Source organism: Rhinoderma darwinii, chromosome 4 (assembly GCF_050947455.1).
Source record: "Rhinoderma darwinii isolate aRhiDar2 chromosome 4, aRhiDar2.hap1, whole genome shotgun sequence".
Lineage (NCBI taxonomy): Eukaryota > Metazoa > Chordata > Amphibia > Anura > Rhinodermatidae > Rhinoderma > Rhinoderma darwinii.
The window spans coordinates 290375443-290397135 of NC_134690.1; the positions used below are offsets into that span (position 1 = coordinate 290375443).

The window sequence follows — 21693 nt, forward strand, 5'->3', positions numbered from 1 at the left end:
CATACTACAGTATATACAAGACTGAGGACATCATACTACAGTGTATACAAGACTATGTACACAATACTACAGTGTATACAAGACTATGTACACCATACTACAGTATATACAAGACTATATACACCATACTACAGTGTATACAAGACTGAGGACATCATACTACAGTGTATACAAGACTGTGTACACAATACTACAGTGTATACAAGACGGAGGACATCTCACTATAGTGTATACAAGACTATGTACACCATACTACAGTGTATACAAGACTGTGTACATCATACTACAGTATATACAAGACTATGTACACCATACTACAGTGTATACAAGACTTTGTACATCTCACTACAGTGTATACAAGACTATGTACACCATACTACAGTGTATACAAGACTGTGTACATCATACTACAGTATATACAAGACTATGTACACCATACTACAGTGTATGCAAGACTTTGTACATCTCACTACAGTGTATACAAGACTATGTACACCATACTACAGTGTATACAAGACTGTGTACATCATACTACAGTATATACAAGACTATGTACACGATACTACAGTGTATACAGTGTATACAAGACTATGTACACCATACTACAGTGTATACAAGACTATGTACATCATACTACAGTATATACAAGACTATGTACACCATACTACAGTGTATACAAGACTGTGTACATCATACTACAGTATATACAAGACTATGTACACGATACTACAGTGTATACAAGACTGTGTACATCTCACTACAGTGTATACAAGATTATGTACACCATACTACAGTGCATACAAGACTATGTACATCATACTACAGTGTATACAAGACTATGTACACCAAACTACAGTGTATACAAGACTGTGTACATCATACTACAGTGTATGCAAGACTATGTACACCATACTACAGTGTATACAAGACTGTGTACATCATACTACAGTATATACAAGACTATGTACACGATACTACAGTGTATACAAGACTATGTACATCTCACTACAGTGTATACAAGACTATGTACACCATACTACAGTGTATACAAGACTGAGGACATCTCACTACAGTGTATACAAGACTATGTACACTAAAGTGTATACAAGACCATGTACACCATACTACAGTGTATACAAGACTGTGTACATCATACTACAGTATATACAAGACTATGTACATGATACTACAGTGTATACAAGACTGTGTACATCTCACTACAGTGTATACAAGACTATGTACACCATACTACAGTGTATACAAGACTGAGGACATCTCACTACAGTGTATACAAGACTATGTACACTAAAGTGTATACAAGACCATGTACACGATACTACAGTGTATACAAGACTCAGGACATCTCACTACAGTGTATACAAGACTATGTACACCATACTACAGTGTATACAAGACTGAGGACATCTCACTACAGTGTATACAAGACTATGTACACCATACTACAGTGTATACAAGACTATGTACACCATACTACAGTGTATACAAGACTGAGGATATCTCACTACAGTGTATACAAGACTGTGTACATCATACTACAGTGTATACAAGACTGTGTACATCATCCTACAGTATATACAAGACTATATACAGTGGCGTAACTACCGCCATAGCGGCTGCTACGGGGCCCGCGGCATGAGGGGGCCCGTGTCACCCGCCGGCACGGGCCCCCACCATGGCCGGAGGCTCCGCTAGCTGCCGCTATGGCTGCTACAGCGCGACGCCACTGAACACGACTACGGCAGAGCAGGGAGGTATCCCCCGCTCTGCCATTAAACAAAAGACATGTATCCCCTATCCACAGGATAGGGGATACATGTGTGATCGCTGGCATTGATAGAGAGAGCGGGGGACTGAAAGTCCCCTGAAGTTCTCCATCACAAACCTCGGACTTCCGGGGTCTGTGTTGGCAGCTCCGTAGAAATGAATGGAGCGCCGGTCGCGCTTCTGCGCATGCGTGACCAGCGCTCCTTTCATTTTTATTGAGCTGCGCAGACGCCGGAAGTCAGAGGTTAGTCATGGAGAACTTCGGGGGACTTTTGGTCCCCCGTTCTCCCTATCGCTGCCATCGATCACACATGTATCCCCCATCTTTTGTAGGACACACTGTAGGTCGCATTTTTTTGGGAGGGGGGACGCTGTATGGTGTTCCCTACAGGGGGGGGGGGCTGTATGGCGTTCCCTACAGGGGGGACGCTGTATGGCGTTCCCTACAGGGGGGGCTGTATGGCGTTCCCTACAGGGGGGGCTGTATGGCGTTCCCTACAGGGGGAGGGCTGTATGGCGTTCCCTAGAGGGGGGCTGTATGGCGTTCTCTACAGGGGGGGCTGTATGGCGCTCTCTACAGGGGGGGCTGTATGGCGTTATCTACAGGGGGGCTGTATGGCGTTATCTACAGGGGGGAGCTGTATGGTGTTATCTACAGGGGGCTGTATGGCGTTATCTGCAGAGGGGGCTGTATGGCGTTATCTACAGGGGGGGGCTGTAAAAAAAGGCACTATCTACAAGGGGGGGTTGTGTGACACCCAGGGGAGGGGGGGCCCCAGTCAAAAGTTTGCTTTGGGGCCCAGTCTTTCCTAGTTACGCCCCTGACTATATACATCATACTACCTGTATACAAGACTGTGTACATCATCCTACAGTATATACAAGACTATATACAGTGTATACAAGACTATGCACATGATACTACAGTGCATTTAAGTCATGTGTAGAGTGTATGAAAGTATATGTAAGCCTCACTTCAGAGTCACTTAAGTAATATAAATATGGAACCAGACCAATAATAACTTTCATGTCCTTTTTTGTGTCCTCTTGAAAGTTATATAGCCAGCGATGACTACAGAGGAGAAGCTGCGTCCATTGCATCTTCTCAGCAGAGACAGCAGCGCCTGCAGGTAAAGCAGAGTCAATAGGAGATCCGGGCAGAGTGACAGGTGCGCAGCGGTGAGAAGTGCAGGGATCAGATCTAGCTGCTGCACATGTTGCTCTGCACCTTGCGGACCCTGCCTGGCTGTAATAATAATACTGTAGTACTGAACATAACACTGCCCAAGGTACAGTACACTGCACGTAGCGCTGTACACGGCACATTACAGTGTACATTATACATACTAGTGTGCAGTGTATGGTACATGATCAATAGTGCTGGACATTCCACATAATACATAGCATTATATATGGTATATAGTACTCTGCACTACATAGTACTGCATACTATTACATAGTAAATATAACATAGTACAGAACACAGCACTGCTTATATAGTATAAAGTACTGTACATAGTGTATAATCAATAGCACACAGCACTGTTTATAGTATAAAGTACTGTATATAGTATGCAATACATAGTATAGAGCACTGCTTATAGTATAACATACTATCCATAGTACCAAATACATAGTAAATAATACATAGTACAGAGCACTGCTTATATAGTATAAAGTACTGTACATAGTGTATAATCAATAACACACAGCACTGTTTATAGTATAAAGTACTGTATATAGTATGCAATACATAGTATAGAGCACTGCTTATAGTTTAACATACTATCCATAGTACCAAATGCATAGTATAGAGCACTGCTTATAGTATAACATGCTATCTATATTACCAAATGCGTAGTAAGTAATACATAGTACAGAGTACTGCTTATATAGTGTAAAGTACTGTACATAGTGTATAATCAATAACAAACAGCACTGTTTATAGTATAAAGTACTGTATATAGTATGCAATACATAGTATAGAGCACTGCTTATAGTATAACATACTATCTATAGTACCAAATGCGTAGTAAGTAATACATAGTACAGAGTACTGCTTATATAGTGTAAAGTACTGTACATAGTGTATAATCAATAGCACACAGCACTGTTTATAGTATAAAGTACTGTATATAGTATGCAATACATAGTATAGAGCACTGCTTATAGTATAACATACTATCTATAGTACCAAATTCGTAGTAAGTAATACATAGTACAGAGTACTGCTTATATAGTGTAAAGTACTGTACATAGTGTATAATCAATAGCACACAGCACTGTTTATAGTATAAAGTACTGTATATAGTATGCAATACATAGTATAGAGCACTGCTTATAGTTTAACATACTATCCATAGTACCAAATACATAGTATACAATACATAGTACAGAGCACTGCTTATATAGTATAAAGTACTGTACATAGTGTATAATCAATAGCACACAGCACTGTTTATAGTATAAAGTACTGTATATAGTATACAATAAATAGTATAGTGCACTGCTTATAGTATAACACTATCCATAGTACCAAATACATAGTAAATAATACATAGTACAGAGCACTGCTTATATAGTATAAAGTACATAAAGTACATAGTGTATAATCAATAACACACAGCACTGTTTATAATATAAAGTACTGTATATAGTATACAATAAATAGTATAGAGCACTACTTATAGTATAACATACTATCCATAGTACCAAATACATAGTAAATATTACATAGTACAGAGCACTGCTTATATAGTATAAAGTACATAGTGTATAATCAATAACACACAGCACTGTTTATAGTATAAAGTACTGTATATAGTATACAATAAATAGTATAGAGCACTACTTATAGTATAACATACTATCCATAGTACCAAATACATAGTATACAATACATAGTACAGAGCACTGCTTATATAGTATAAAGTACATAGTGTATAATCAATAGCACACAGCACTGTTTATAGTATAAAGTACTGTATATAGTATACAATAAATAGTATAGAGCACTACTTATAGTATAACATACTATCCATAGTACCAAATACATAGTATACAATACATAGTACAGAGCACTGCTTATATAGTATAAAGTACATAGTGTATAATCAATAACACACAGCACTGTTTATAGTATAAAGTACTGTATATAGTATACAATAAATAGTATAGAGCACTGCTTATAGTATAACATACTATCCATAGTACCAAATACATAGTATACAATACATAGTACAGAGCACTGCTTATATAGTATAAAGTACATAGTGTATAATCAATAACACACAGCACTGTTTATAGTATAAAGTACTGTATATAGTATACAATAAATAGTATAGAGCACTACTTATAGTATAACATACTATCCATAGTACCAAATACATAGTATACAATACATAGTACAGAGCACTGCTTATATAGTATAAAGTACATAGTGTATAATCAATAACACACAGCACTGTTTATAGTATAAAGTACTGTATATAGTATACAATAAATAGTATAGAGCACTGCTTATAGTATAACATACTATCCATAGTACCAAATACATAGTATACAATACATAGTACAGAGCACTGCTTATATAGTATAAAGTACATAGTGTATAATCAATAACACACAGCACTGTTTATAGTATAAAGTACTGTATATAGTATACAATAAATAGTATAGAGCACTGCTTATAGTATAACATACTATCCATAGTACCAAATACATAGTATACAATACATAGTACAGAGCACTGCTTATATAGTATAAAGTACATAGTGTATAATCAATAACACACAGCACTGTTTATAGTATAAAGTACTGTATATAGTATGCAATACATAGTACAGAGCACTACTTATAGTATAATAGTAATAGTAAATAATCCATAGCCTAGTACAATATGGATGAGTACGATGATAATCGTCATAGGGAACCCTGGCAGTGATGGGGGGGGGGGGGGGGGGGGGGCTGGGGCTGAGTCCTTATGATGTGATTATAATACAGAATTGAATGTTGTGTTATTTATGCTTAATAGGTGAGAACATGGGGCACTAAGGGGGAGTGGGGGCAGGAGCTGATTGGGGGAGTTCCACGATTTGGGGGGAATGGGAGAAGACTTGCTGCTGCTTCTTCTACTTCTGTCCCCATTATGGATTTGATATCCATTGATGTGGCTTTTTGCGGAAGGTTGTGATCACGTGACTTGAAGCTATATAATGTCTGGTGATAGAAGTAGTAGAGCTGGTGTCAGGACTGTAAGTGAGTGTACTGTGCCCGGGGAAGGAGAGGATGGAGGCGGCGGCTGCAGGAGGGAGGTTGCACATTTTACAGCTCACTGACCATTTGGCGATCCATAGAGAGGAGGGTTCGGCAAGTGGCTCCTTTGTGACATCTCTGGACAGATTGGGGGTCTGCTCATTTCCATCTCATTAGCTATGCAGACGACAGGCTCCATATAAAGAGGCAGGCGGGCAGCCACAGGCAGAGAGTCACCGAGAGCTCAGCCGCACAAGCCACTACACTACTAACACCTGGGATTCCTATTCTATACACTGCGAGGACGGAGCCACAGGACACTGCATAGATACAAACAGCAGCGCTTCTCCCCAGCCTTGCGCGTACAGGACAGCTACAGTCACTGGGATTATAGCCCCTGCCTTTGTGGATTGTTGAATGATTGTTACCCCTATGGAGCCCGAGGTTTAGGGGCACACAAGGTGCTGACAGTCCTGAGCCAGCATCAGTCTCCACCTATCACCATTCACAAGAACTGTCACTCAATGAGAGGGCGTATCTAGAGCGGAGAAAAGACATAGGACTGGTGTGTGAAGCACAGTGCCTGCCAGGGACAAGCCACCCGCACTCACCCGGCTCTCTGGGGCTGACCCTGCCTTGTACCGCACACGGCACCGCAGCCAACATGGGACCTCAGTCCGTCATCAGCCTCCTTATTGTGGCCGCGCTGGTGTGCCAGGTAAGGACCACATACTGGGTGTGATGATGGCATATCTGCCTGGCATCTAACACGTTTCTATACGGCGGGGCAGAGTATGCGTGCACTGATGGAGACCTGTTTTATATATGATGTATGGCCAGGTTGCACTGATGGATGCCTATCCCTATATACGAGCTGTTTTCATAGGTGTACTGATGCATTCTTATGTTATAACGTATGGACTGCACATATACGTATGTGTACTGATGGATGCCTCTGTATATGTGTGTGCAGATGGTCTGTATATATGTGTATACTGATGCAGTATATGGGCTGTATCAATATTTGTACTGAGAGAGAAGGGCTCGTACACAAGGCTACATACTTGTGTATACTGATAAACCCCAGTAATATTGGGTGTATGGACTATATGTGTCTGCTGATATTATTATTGAGTCTGGACTCTATATGTATCTATAGTATGGACTATATATGTATCTAGAGTCTGGACTGTGTATATATGTAGAATATGGGCTGTATATGTATCTAGAGTATGGACTGTATATTTATCTAGAGTATGAACTGTATATATATGTAGAATATGGACCGTATATGTATCTAGAGTATGAACTGTATATATATGTAGAATATGGGCAGTATATGTATCTAGAGTATGGATTGTATACTATATATATATGTATCTAGAGTGTGTGTCTGCTGATATTATTGAGTATGGACTGTATGTATATGTATCTATAGTATGGACTTTGTATATGCATCTAGATTATGGACTGTCTATGTGTAGAATATGAACTGTATATGTATCTAGAGTGTGTGTCTGCTGATATTATTATTGAGTATGGACTGTATAATATGGACTATATTTGTATCTAGAGTATGGAATAGAAAGAGAGAGATAAAAAGATCATGGACTGTTTATGTATCTAGAGTGTGTCTGCTGATATTATTATTATTGAGTGTATATATATATATATATATATATATATATATATATATATATATATATATATGGAGAGAGACGGAGAGAATGAGTTGTATATATATCTATAGCATGGACTGTATATATATCTATAGCATGGACTGTATATATATCTATAGCATGGACTGTATATGTATCTATAGCATGGACTGTATATGTATCTATAGCATGGACTGTATATATATCTATAGCATGGACTGTGTAGATTACGGACTGTATATATATATATATATATATATATATATATATATATATATATATATAATATTTATATCTATAGTATGGATTGTACTTGTATCTATAGTATGGACTGTATAAGTATAGCATACATATATATATATATATATATATATATATATATATATATATATTAGATTACGGACTGTATATATAGTATGGACTATATATGTATCTATAGTATGGACTGTATATGTATCTAGAGTGAATGTAGTCGTACTATATAGAGTGATGTATCGGGTGTTTGTTGGTCCCGCAGGTCACTTGCTCCGGACTCTTTGAGTTGAAGCTGCAGGAGTTTGTCAATAGGAAGGGTCCTATTGGTAACATGAACTGCTGCCGCGGCGGGACGTCCGGCTCCCAGGGACTGCAGCAATGCGAATGTAAGACGTACTTCAGGATCTGCCTTAAACACTACCAGACCAGCGTGTCCCCGGAGCCGCCGTGTACTTACGGCAGCGCTATCACTCCTGTTTTGGGCTCTAACTCGTTCAGTGTGCCGGACACCGTCAGCTCGGACCCGACCTTTACCAACCCCATCCGCTTTACCTTTGGATTCACCTGGCCTGTGAGTAAGCTTTCCTATGCAGGACTCGGGCATTGCAGGCTGTATAGATGTGGGTACTAGATATGGAGGATGCGCAGTGATCAGGCACGGCTAGCAGGACTACCACCTCCAGCAGATCTTATCTGTCAGGGTGGTGGCTCATCATGCAGGATATTCACAGGAGGTAGATTGTCTACACAGGGTGCGGTGAAATAAACCCCTGGATAAAAGCATCAGTGCAGGACTGGCAGCTGCCTGAGGGGAGGGGGCACTTATAGGGTTTACATCTGTCTCTATATCCTGAGGGGAGTCACAGCTCAGAGCCATCACTGAAAGGCTGAGATTTGTGTGTGAAAGGAGGTGAGAAGTGTTATTTCTCATAGGCCAGGCTTTTTATTTTGCAAAAGGAACAAGTGTTATGGTGTTGGAAATGCCACTGCCTTACTCTTCCCTCTTGTCTCTGGAGCTGGTCGTATAATTGTCAGCACAGCGTGAAATTCCCTAAAGGATTCATTTTACAGCCATCCTCAATGTGTGAAAGTGGCTAAATTAAGCGTGAAGATTGATGACAACAGCCAAGCTAGAAGCCCTGATCTCGCACTGAAGGGGTTAATCGGGCAAAGAGGGACATTTTAATATATTTTTTTTTGCCCATCGTACATTGGGAATGCCCAGAAATGGAAAGGGTCCTTGGCATGGACTACAAGATGTTCGACAGGCAGTGAAGGGTTAAACCGAGGAAAGCTCTGCGGCACCTCAGTGTTTTGCTAACCGAATAATAAAACAAACAAACATAAAAATCATACCAGGAAATAACTATTAAAAATCCACCCATTTCCTTAGGAAAAGTGAAAACACGCAGCTGGCCAACACAGTTCAGTGGGCCTCGCCTAGAGAGTGGGGGTTGTAGTGGCGGGCCTGTTATCGCTATTAGCTGTGATTTTGTATATGACAATAGTGTGCAATGAATAGTAACCCTGTGTATTCTCTCGTACAGGGCACATTCTCCCTTATCATTGAAGCTCTGCACACCGATGCTCCAGACGATCTTAACACAGGTAAGACCCCCCTCTAATCTCCAATGACTTCATCCTGTCATTACACCTATGGGAGGGCTACCAAGTGGCAATTCATTTCACCGGCATCTAGTCTTTGATCTTTAGATTGGATTCCGTTTCTGATATTACCCCAGAGAGTCTTTGATTTAAAGTGTGATCCCACTTATTAATAATACATCATTATTAGTCTATTACAAGGACATTGTGTCTATTGTGGGATCATATCATATCATACTGCTATCATATATCATCATGCTACCATATCATACATAGCATACCATACTGCTATATATCATCATGCTACCATATCATACATATCATATCATACTGCTATATATCATCATTCTACCATATCATACATAGCATATCATACTGCCATATATCATCATGCTACCATATCATACATAGCATATCATACTGCCATATATCATCATTCTACCATATCATACATAGCATATCATACATAGCATATCATACTGCTACCATATCATACATATCATATCATACATATCATATCATACTGCTATATATCATACTGCTACCATATCATACATAGCATATCATACTGCTACCATATCATACATATCATATCATACATATCATATCATACTGCTATATATCATACTGCTACCATATCATACATATCATATCATACTGCTATATATCATCATGTTACCATATCATACATATCATATATCATACTGCTATATATCATCATGTTACCATATCATACATATCATATATCATACTGCTATATATCATACTGCTACCATATCATACATATCATATCATACATATCATATCATACTGCTATATATCATACTGCTACCATATCATACATATCATATCATACATATCATATCATACTGCTATATATCATACTGCTACCATATCATACATATCATATCATACTGCTCAGTGCAGTAGTCCAGTAACAAGTGCACAGGTCCTGCCAGCTGGTGTGGGGTGCGTTGGTTGTAATGAATGATCTTCTTTTGGCAGAGAACCCTGAACGCCTGATCAGCCGCCTTACCACCCAGAGACATCTGACAGTGGGTGACGAGTGGTCCCAGGATTTACACAGCAGTGGCCGCACTGAGCTCAAATACTCCTACCGCTTCATATGTGATGAATACTACTATGGAGAAGGGTGCTCTGACTACTGCCGACCCAGGGATGATGCTTTTGGACACTTTTACTGTGGTGAAAAAGGAGAGAAGATCTGTAACCCCGGCTGGAAGGGCCAGTACTGCACAGAACGTAAGTAAACAAAGGCATGGTTCGCAGGTTCATGTTCACACCTATGCTAGACTTGTCTTGTGGTTCAGGGTAAAGTTATCATAGACCGATTATAATAAATAGTGCCGCTCTGCTCTTCATTCCATATAGAAAATCCCATCTGTAATAATAGTGCGGCTCGCTGATTCATCTCTTCTTCCATTATATAACACATTTATTACTCGGAGTGCCTCATTAATCTTGTTGATGAGTTCTTTTTTATTCTGTCTAATGGGGGTGTTCCACTCTATTTTGTGCCTCATAGCTGTGTAAAATGTGCTCTGCCTGCTTAACAAGCTTGTCTTATGCAAGAGATGCAGGAGGGCCCCCCCTTCCCCCACACTCCTTTGTCAGGCTGGTGCCCCTCTTTCTGCTGAGAACTTTGCACCATTTATTTAAATGATAATAATAATGAAAAGTTTTCAGAGAAATCACACGCGTGCCATAGATTAGATCTCACCATTGATTGGCCATAGGAGGGGCACCCCTGCCTGTGATTGGCTGGAGGCAGTGGGGTATTGTTGCAGAAGGGCAGCTGCTGGGACAGAATAGACAATAGAGCAGCTGTCCTGTACTGGCACCCTGCACACCAGCTGTCCACTCTTATCTGCACACACTCGCTGGGATATTAAGGGGTGGAACCGTGCGGCTATAGAATTAGGGAAAGGAAAAAAAAAGACTTCTGACCCTCACTTGGAAAAAAAAAAAAAGTGTGTGCAAAGGGGGAGGGGAGATGAGGACTCGGAGCTCTCTTTTGTCTGTGTGTAAATGTATTATGGAGGCTCCTTGTTTACAAGTGACTAGTAATACACTAGTTACCAAGCCAGATCACTAGTGCGGACGGATTATCTAACATCGATTCACTTGCATCTGTATACTAGCTATTATTCACAGGCATCTGTATACTAGGTACTATTCACATGCATCTGTATACTAGGTACTATTCACATGCATCTGTATACTAGCTATTATTCACAGGCATCTGTATACTAGGTACTATTCACATGCATCTGTATACTAGCTACTATTCACATGCATCTGTATACTAGCTACTATTCACATGCATCTGTATACTAGCTACTATTCACAGGCATCTGTATACTAGGCACTATTCACATGCATCTGTATACTAGCTACTATTCACATGCATCTGTATACTAGCTACTATTCACAGGCATCTGTATACTAGGTACTATTCACATGCATCTGTATACTAGGTACTATTCACATGCATCTGTATACTAGCTACTATTCACAGGCATCTGTATACTAGGTAATATTCACATGCATCTGTATACTAGCTACTATTCACAGGCATCTGTATACTAGCTACTATTCACATGCATCTGTATACTAGCTATTATTCACAGGCATCTGTATACTAGGTACTATTCACATGCATCTGTATACTAGCTACTATTCACATGCATCTGTATACTAGCTACTATTCACATGCATCTGTATACTAGCTATTATTCACAGGCATCTGTATACTAGGTACTATTCACATGCATCTGTATACTAGCTACTATTCACATGCATCTGTATACTAGCTACTATTCACATGCATCTGTATACTAGGTACTATTCACATGCATCTGTATACTAGGTACTATTCACATGCATCTGTATACTAGGTACTATTCACAGGCATCTGTATACTAGCTACTATTCACATGCATCTGTATACTAGCTATTATTCACAGGCATCTGTATACTAGGTACTATTCACATGCATCTGTATACTAGCTATTATTCACAGGCATCTGTATACTAGCTACTATTCACATGCATCTGTATACTAGCTATTATTCACAGGCATCTGTATACTAGGTACTATTCACATGCATCTGTATACTAGCTATTATTCACAGGCATCTGTATACTAGGTACTATTCACATGCATCTGTATACTAGCTACTATTTACATGCATCTGTATACTAGGTACTATTCACATGCATCTGTATACTAGCTACTATTCACATGCATCTGTATACTAGGTACTATTCACATGCATCTGTATACTAGGTACTATTCACAGGCACCTGTATACTAGGTACTATTCACATGCATCTGTATACTAGGTACTATTCACAGGCATCTGTATACTAGGTACTATTCACATGCATCTGTATACTAGGTACTATTCACAGGCATCTGTATACTAGGTACTATTCACATGCATCTGTATACTAGGTACTATTCACAGGCATCTGTATACTAGGTACTATTCACATGCATCTGTATACTACGTACTATTCACATGCATCTGTATACTAGCTACTATTCACATGCATCTGTATATTAGCTATTATTCACAGGCATCTGTATACTAGGTACTATTCACAGGCATCTGTATACTAGGTACTATTCACATGCATCTGTATACTAGCTACTATTCACATGCATCTGTATACTAGCTATTATTCACAGGCATCTGTATACTAGGTACTATTCACATGCATCTGTATACTAGCTACTATTCACATGCATCTGTATACTAGCTACTATTCACATTCATCTGTATACTAGCTACTACTCACAGGCATCTGTATACTAGGTACTATTCACAGGCATCTGTATACTAGGTACTATTCACAGGCATCTGTATACTAGGTACTATTCACATGCATCTGTATACTAGGTACTATTCACAGGCATCTGTATACTAGGTACTATTCACATGCATCTGTATACTAGCTACTATTCACATGCATCTGTATACTAGGTACTATTCACATGCATCTGTATACTAGCTACTATTCACATGCATCTGTATACTAGGTACTATTCACATGCATCTGTATACTAGGTACTATTCACAGGCATCTGTATACTAGGTACTATTCACATGCATCTGTATACTAGGTACTATTCACATGCATCTGTATACTAGCTACTATTCACATGCATCTGTATACTAGCTACTATTCACATGCATCTGTATACTAGGTACTATTCACATGCATCTGTATACTAGGTACTATTCACATGCATCTGTATACTAGCTACTTTTCACATGCATCTGTATACTAGGTACTATTCACATGCATCTGTATACTAGCTACTATTCACATACATCTGTATACTAGCTACTATTCACATGCATCTGTATACTAGCTACTATTCACATGCATCTGTATACTAGGTACTATTCACAGGCATCTGTATACTAGGTACTATTTACATGCATCTGTATACTATGTACTATTCACATGCATCTGTATACTAGCTACTATTCGCATGCATCTGTATACTATGTACTATTCACATACATCTGTATACTAGCTACTATTCACATGCATCTGTATACTAGCTACTATTCACATGCATCTGTATACTAGGTACTATTCACATGCATCTGTATACTAGCTACTTTTCACATGCATCTGTATACTAGCTACTATTCACATGCATCTGTATACTAGCTACTATTCACATGCATCTGTATACTAGCTACTATTCACATGCATCTGTATACTAGCTACTATTCACATGCATCTGTATACTAGCTACTATTCACATGCATCTGTATACTAGGTACTATTCACATGCATCTGTATACTAGGTACTATTCACAGGCATCTGTATACTAGGTACTATTCACATGCATCTGTATACTAGGTACTATTCACAGGCATCTGTATACTAGGTACTATTCACATGCATCTGTATACTAGCTACTATTCACAGGCATCTGTATACTAGGTACTATTCACATGCATCTGTATACTAGGTACTATTCACAGGCATCTGTATACTAGGTACTATTCAAATGCATCTGTATACTAGGTACTATTCACATGCATCTGTATACTAGGTACTATTCACATGCATCTGTATACTAGGTACTATTCACATGCATCTGTATACTAGGTACTATTCACAGGCATCTGTATACTAGGTACTATTCACATGCATCTGTATACTAGGTACTATTCACAGGCATCTGTATACTAGGTACTATTCACAGGCATCTGTATACTAGCTACTATTCACATGCATCTGTATACTAGCTACTATTCACATGCATCTGTATACTAGCTACTATTCACATGCATCTGTATACTAGGTACTATTCACAGGCATCTGTATACTAGGTACTATTCACAGGCATCTGTATACTAGGTACTATTCACATGCATCTGTATACTAGCTACTATTCACATGCATCTGTATACTAGCTACTATTCACAGGCATCTGTATACTAGGAACTATTCGCATGCATCTGTATACTAGCTACTATTCGCATGCATCTGTATACTAGGTACTATTCACAGGCATCTGTATACTAGGTACTATTCACATGCATCTGTATACTAGGTACTATTCACATGCATCTGTATACTAGGTACTATTCACATGCATCTGTATACTAGGTACTATTCACATGCATCTGTATACTAGGTACTATTCACATGCATCTGTATACTAGCTACTATTCACATGCATCTGTATACTAGGTACTATTCACATGCATCTGTATACTAGCTACTATTCACATGCATCTGTATACTAGGTACTATTCACATGCATCTGTATACTAGGTACTATTCACATGCATCTGTATACTAGGTACTATTCACAGGCATCTGTATACTAGGTACTATTCACATGCATCTGTATACTAGGTACTATTCACAGGCATCTGTATACTAGGTACTATTCACAGGCATCTGTATACTAGGTACTATTCACATGCATCTGTATACTAGCTACTATTCACAGGCATCTGTATACTAGGTACTATTCACATGCATCTGTATACTAGGTACTATTCACATGCATCTGTATACTAGGTACTATTCACATGCATCTGCATACTAGCTACTATTCACATGCATCTGTATACTAGGTACTATTCACATGCATCTGTATACTAGGTACTATTCACAGGCATCTGTATACTAGCTACTATTCACATGCATCTGTATACTAGGTACTATTCACATGCATCTGTATACTAGGTACTATTCACATGCATCTGTATACTAGCTGCTATTCACATGCATCTGTATACTAGCTACTATTCACATGCATCTGTATACTAGCTACTATTCACATGCATCTGTATACTAGGTACTATTCACAGGCATCTGTATACTAGCTACTATTCACATGCATCTGTATACTAGCTACTATTCACATGCATCTGTATACTAGCTACTATTCACATGCATCTGTATACTAGCTACTATTCACATGCATCTGTATACTAGGCACTATTCACATGCATCTGCATACTAGCTACTATTCACAGGCATCTGTATACTAGCTACTATTCACATGCATCTGTATACTAGGTACTATTCACATGCATCTGTATACTAGCTACTATTCACATGCATCTGTATACTAGCTACTATTCACATGCATCTGTATACTAGGTACTATTCACATGCATCTGTATACTAGGTACTATTCACAGGCATCTGTATACTAGCTACTATTCACATGCATCTGTATACTAGGTACTATTCACATGCATCTGTATACTAGGTACTATTCACATGCATCTGTATACTAGCTGCTATTCACATGCATCTGTATACTAGCTACTATTCACATGCATCTGTATACTAGCTACTATTCACATGCATCTGTATACTAGCTACTATTCACATGCATCTGTATACTAGCTACTATTCACATGCATCTGTATACTAGCTACTATTCACATGCATCTGTATACTAGCTACTATTCACATGCATCTGTATACTAGGTACTATTCACAGGCATCTGTATACTAGGTACTATTCACATGCATCTGTATACTAGGTACTATTCACAGGCATCTGTATACTAGCTACTATTCACATGCATCTGTATACTAGCTACTATTCACATGCATCTGTATACTAGCTACTATTCACATGCATCTGTATACTAGCTACTATTCACATGCATCTGTATACTAGCTACTATTCACAGGCATCTGTATACTAGCTACTATTCACATGCACACCAGACTATAGTTCTCATATTTCCAATCCTTTTCTTACAGCAATCTGTCTTCCTGGATGTGATGAGCACCATGGTTATTGTGAAAAGCCTGGGGAGTGCAAGTAAGTTCATTGAAATTTCCCCCCTATGTATACAAAGAATTAAGGTGACAGACTAGGTCATTCATGTACATTTATACATATTTCTCTCCCCATTTTTACTACCATGTGATCGTATACTAAATATCTTATGTTCTTTTTCTTGCCAGATGCCGTGTAGGTTGGCAAGGGCGCTACTGCGATGAATGCATCCGCTATCCAGGTTGTCTGCATGGTACATGCCAACAGCCGTGGCAATGCAACTGCCAAGAAGGATGGGGTGGACTTTTCTGTAACCAAGGTAGGCTAATTAACATAACTTTGATGGATCACTAGTCACTAAATAAAATAATGGTAGAAATAAGATTTACTAACTAAATACTTTTACCCATTCTGCAGATCTTAACTACTGCACACACCACAAACCTTGCAAGAATGGAGCCACCTGCACCAACACAGGTCAAGGGAGCTACACTTGCTCCTGCCGTCCAGGCTACACTGGATTGAACTGCGAGATTGAGATCAATGAATGCGATGCCAACCCCTGCAAAAATGGAGGGAGCTGCACTGTAAGTTCCTTTCTGGTAATGTCTATTCACTACTTTTATGTAACAAACAAACACACACACACATATATATATATGTATGTATGTATGGCAATTCGTAGGCTATGTTATAGTTAGCACTTCTGTCCCCAGCTATGGTATATGTTCTGATTCCGATCCTTTGATTTTAACAGGACCTAGAAAACAGCTATTCCTGCGCATGTCCACCAGGATTCTATGGCAAAAATTGCGAACTGAGTGCCATGACTTGTGCTGATGGACCATGCTTCAATGGAGGCAGATGCACCGATAACCCAGATGGTGGATACAGCTGCCTCTGCCCATTCACATACTCTGGCTTCAACTGTGAAAAGAAAATTGATTATTGCAGTTCCAATCCCTGTGCCAATGGTAAGATCTCACTCCATGTGTTTATAGGTTTATCAATCTGAAATGCCGTATATAGCTCTGTATTGTTTGTAGAATCGGCAGAATCAATTTAGATGCATATATTTTAGGAAAATAACACTTCGATGTATGAGGTATTATCAATAGTATGCTGGAACATTGCATATAGAAAATAATTTGTTTAGAAATTGTAGTAAATGGATTTTCAATTGACACCAATTCATGTTCTCTAATCGATTGCTGTTTTGATGCATTAAAGGAGCTCGCTGTGAAGATCTTGGAAATTCCTACATATGCCAGTGCCAGGAAGGCTTCTCTGGGACAAACTGTGATGATAACCTGGATGACTGTGCTTCCTTCCCCTGCCAAAATGGCGGCACATGCCAGGACGGGATTAATGACTACTCATGTACCTGCCCTCCTGGTTACACTGGAAAAAACTGCAGCGTGCCTGTCAGCAAATGTGAGCACAACCCATGCCACAATGGGGCAACATGCCATGAGAGAAACAATCGTTATGTGTGTGAATGTGCTCATGGCTATGGTGGACTTAACTGCCAGTTCTTGTTGCCTGAAAAAAGCATTGAAACTCCAAAGTATGTAGAAAGGCAAAGCGGACAGTTCCCCTGGATTGCAGTGTGTGCTGGAATTATCCTGGTGTTATTGCTGCTGCTAGGCTGTGCGGCTATAGTTGTTTATGTGCGTCTTAGGGTGCAGAAGAAGCGCCACATGCCTGCGGCTAATCGTGGCGAGACCAAGACCATGAATAACTTGGCAACCTGCCATCGTGAAAAGGACATTTCTGTAAGCGTTATAGGGACTACTCAGATTAAAAATACAAATAAGAAGGTGGACTTTCTCAGTGAAAGCAATAATGATAAAAATGGTTTCAAGACCCGATACCCATCTGTGGATTACAATTTAGTACATGAGCTGAAGAATGAGGACACCACGAAGGAGGAGCGGAGGAAATGTGAAGCCAAGTGCAGCTCAAGTGACTCAGACTCAGAAGACCTGCACTCATCACATATAAAAAGGTGAATATCTTATTGATTCTAACTTGGGTGAACTCCAATTTTCTCTGCACTTTTCAACTTTGTTCAAGTCATCTAACCATGAGTTTTTTTGTCTGTTGTCCACAGCGATTCTTCAGAAAAACGGAGGCCAGACTCAAATTACTCATCATCTAAAGACACAAAATATCAGTCGGTATATGTCATATCAGACGAGAAAGATGAATGTATCATAGCAACTGAGGTAAGTGCAGCTATTTTATTCTAGCTTTTGGTATAAGTTTTTTGTTTTTTTTTAGAAAAATAGCATAATGATTGTAGTCTGACCAAATATGTGCACTCCTAAAACAGCTTATGGCTAGGCCTCCAGTGTAAGAAAGGAACTACCTGCATAGTGAGAGGGTGTTGCAATTGTAGGGCGCCTTATGCCCTTAAATATTTTATCTAAAATTGTTTCGATTAAGTAAAACTAAACCAGTATCCATTCAAATAAAAACCAATAATAAACCAAGATGAAATGCAGGAATAGGGCTCAATTTTAGGAAAGCTATTACAAAATAATATAGGCACATTAGTAACACGGAGATTGCTTGCCCGCGTTTGACTAACCTTATCTTTTCTGTTTTCCGCAGGTGTAATATAGAAGCTGTACAACCCATTCTTGTCTCTTATTCAGAGGTGACGCCCACATGAATGCTGCTGATAATTGAGGAGAGGGACATCCCTTTGTTGACTGCTGCTGAGACACTAAATTCAGGCTGAGCTGGTTCTCTACTGAAATTAGCAAAATGACTGCAAAACAAATGGACACCCCAAGCTAGTCTCTGTGTCCGGACACAAACTGTTGCACTGCCATTTCTGTTCTTCTCCATTCTTCATTGCACTATGGACAGTTGCTTTTTTAATAATTATAATACAGTAAATATATATATATAAATATAAATATATATTTAATGAATGGACTTCTACATTCTTTAGAAGAAGAGTGCACTGCCTGAGGTGTATATTTTTAATTCTTATGAGCCACTCCGTTGCTAAACTACAGACACTGCCTGGCTTAGTCTTTTTTATACTAAAAGGTGTTTTCCACTAGGTCAAAAAATGTGCGTTATTTTTTGAACTTGTAAGACTATTTTTACGATATTTGTAAAGCTCGAGTATTTGTAATGGTCATTTTTATAATTTAAAGTTTGGTAAATATGTACAAAGGCACTTCAGGTCTATGTGACTATATTTTTTTGTATATATATGTATTTATGGAATATTGTGCAAATGGTATTTGATTTTTTCTACAGTTTTTTTTTTTTGTTAATGAAGGAATTAATTTTTAAACTATTTTTCCAAAATAAATATTATGAATGATAACTTTTGTAGTTTATAATTATTTTGAATGGTGTTAAACAATTAACATTTGTACATGCTAAGCTGCTATAGCTGTTGGTATGGATCTTAAAAGGGTTTTCTGAGTTATTCCAAAAAGTGGCAGGAGTAGGAGGGATGCATTAAAAAAAAAGAGCCATCACTCACCTCACAGATCCCTGGCGTTCCAGCGCTGCTGCTGCTCCATCCCACAGCTGTTTATTGACATAGCTGCAGCGATGACGTGCTTGTGTACCCACATGATCGCTGCAGTCAATCACTGGTCTCAGTGGGTGTACGACACAGGATCACTGAGATCAGTGATTGCCTGCAGTGATCATGTGGGTATACAGGCACTTCATGGCTGCAGCTATGTAATTATTTTTTTTTATGCATCCCTCCTACCACTGCCACTATTTGTAATAACTTGGAAATCCCCTGAATTATAGCTTTGGGGGTTCCCTAATTGCCACATATCCAACTCTTTTCGTGCCCCGCGTGACAATGATATTTGGTGACTTAAGACAATTACACACAGGAGTCTTATTATTACAATAAAAACAAAAGGAATTTTCTGGTTTATAAAAAGCCACTTTCAAATACCCTATTAGGGAATAAGAGTATGTATAGAAAGTCTCAGATTCACGGCCCTAATCTATTACCTCGATCATACAGCCACTACAGAGAGCCCCACTTGCTCTGGAGGACCTGACATGTCTGTGCATCACATAAACAGCTAATTGACCTAAATTAAAAGTGTGTAGTGCTTCATTTCCCCTTTGGTGGCGCTGTAGGGGAATAGAACACTTGCTGCCAGTTTCTCCCTTAGAAAACAGCTGATTACGGGGGTCATCGACCTAATGTTAGAGGACCCTTTTCACAAAAAGGGATTTTCCAAAGTGGACAGCCCCTTCATTCAACGTTTTGATCTAGGATCTCTCTGCGTGGTCTCATATACAGAGTTGGGCCCCATGCACACGAACAGGCTTTTGCGGCCACAATTCCCCCGAAAATCCACGGGAGAATTGCGGCCACATTAATTTCTATGGGCCCATGCACATGACCGTGGTTTCCACGGTCCGTTCATGGCCCAGGAGCCTGGACCGCAGAAAGAACGGACAAGTCTTATTACGGCCGTGTTCTGTGGTCCAGGCTCATAGAAAATAATGGACGTGCACATGGCTACGGTCGTGTGCATGAGGCCTTGCTGTCCAGTCTGTATTTAATAGGAGCAAATGATCATGAGGGCAGTACTCTGGAAAGTTTCTCATGTTGTGCAAACACTGCTTTCTATATCAGTAAACGTCATACAAACTAGAGCAAAGTTACTCTATGGGGAGAAGAATTCAGTTTGTTGCTGCAATATCTTTCTCAGGGTTGATCGTTTACTATCTTTTATGAACACTGATTTGGAAATGTAACTTTTTCACACAAAACCATGTATAGTAAGGGAAATAAATCATTATGTGAGAATAGACTTAGTGGA

General features: G+C 39.1%; 1 protein-coding gene across 2 annotated transcripts; it reads left to right on the top strand.

The window, feature by feature from the left end:
- Positions 1–6228: 6228 nt before the first annotated feature.
- On the top strand, positions 6229–20149 carry DLL1 (delta like canonical Notch ligand 1). Of its 2 annotated transcripts, none has more exons than XM_075864343.1 (11): positions 6229–6757; positions 8215–8523; positions 9500–9560; positions 10563–10820; positions 16846–16906; positions 17053–17183; positions 17282–17466; positions 17622–17838; positions 18095–18872; positions 18978–19092; positions 19481–20149. In XM_075864343.1, the coding sequence occupies exons 1-11, from the start codon at positions 6704–6706 to the stop codon at positions 19484–19486; spliced, it is 2175 nt and encodes a 724-aa protein (XP_075720458.1). In that variant the 5' UTR covers positions 6229–6703; the 3' UTR covers positions 19487–20149. The 2 variants fall into 2 exon arrangements, with proteins under 2 accessions (XP_075720458.1, XP_075720459.1); XM_075864344.1 differs by having other exon boundaries at positions 17282–17451.
- Positions 20150–21693: the final 1544 nt, after the last annotated feature.

Bases quoted from the DNA above. Each gene is read 5' to 3' on its own strand.
- DLL1 (XM_075864343.1), top strand. From the start codon at position 6,704: ATGGGACCTCAGTCCGTCATCAGCCTCCTTATTGTGGCCGCGCTGGTG. The intron at 10,821-16,845 runs GTAAGTAAACAA...CTTTTCTTACAG, and splicing joins GGGCCAGTACTGCACAGAAC to CAATCTGTCTTCCTGGATGT. The intron at 17,184-17,281 runs GTAGGCTAATTA...CCCATTCTGCAG, and splicing joins TGGACTTTTCTGTAACCAAG to ATCTTAACTACTGCACACAC.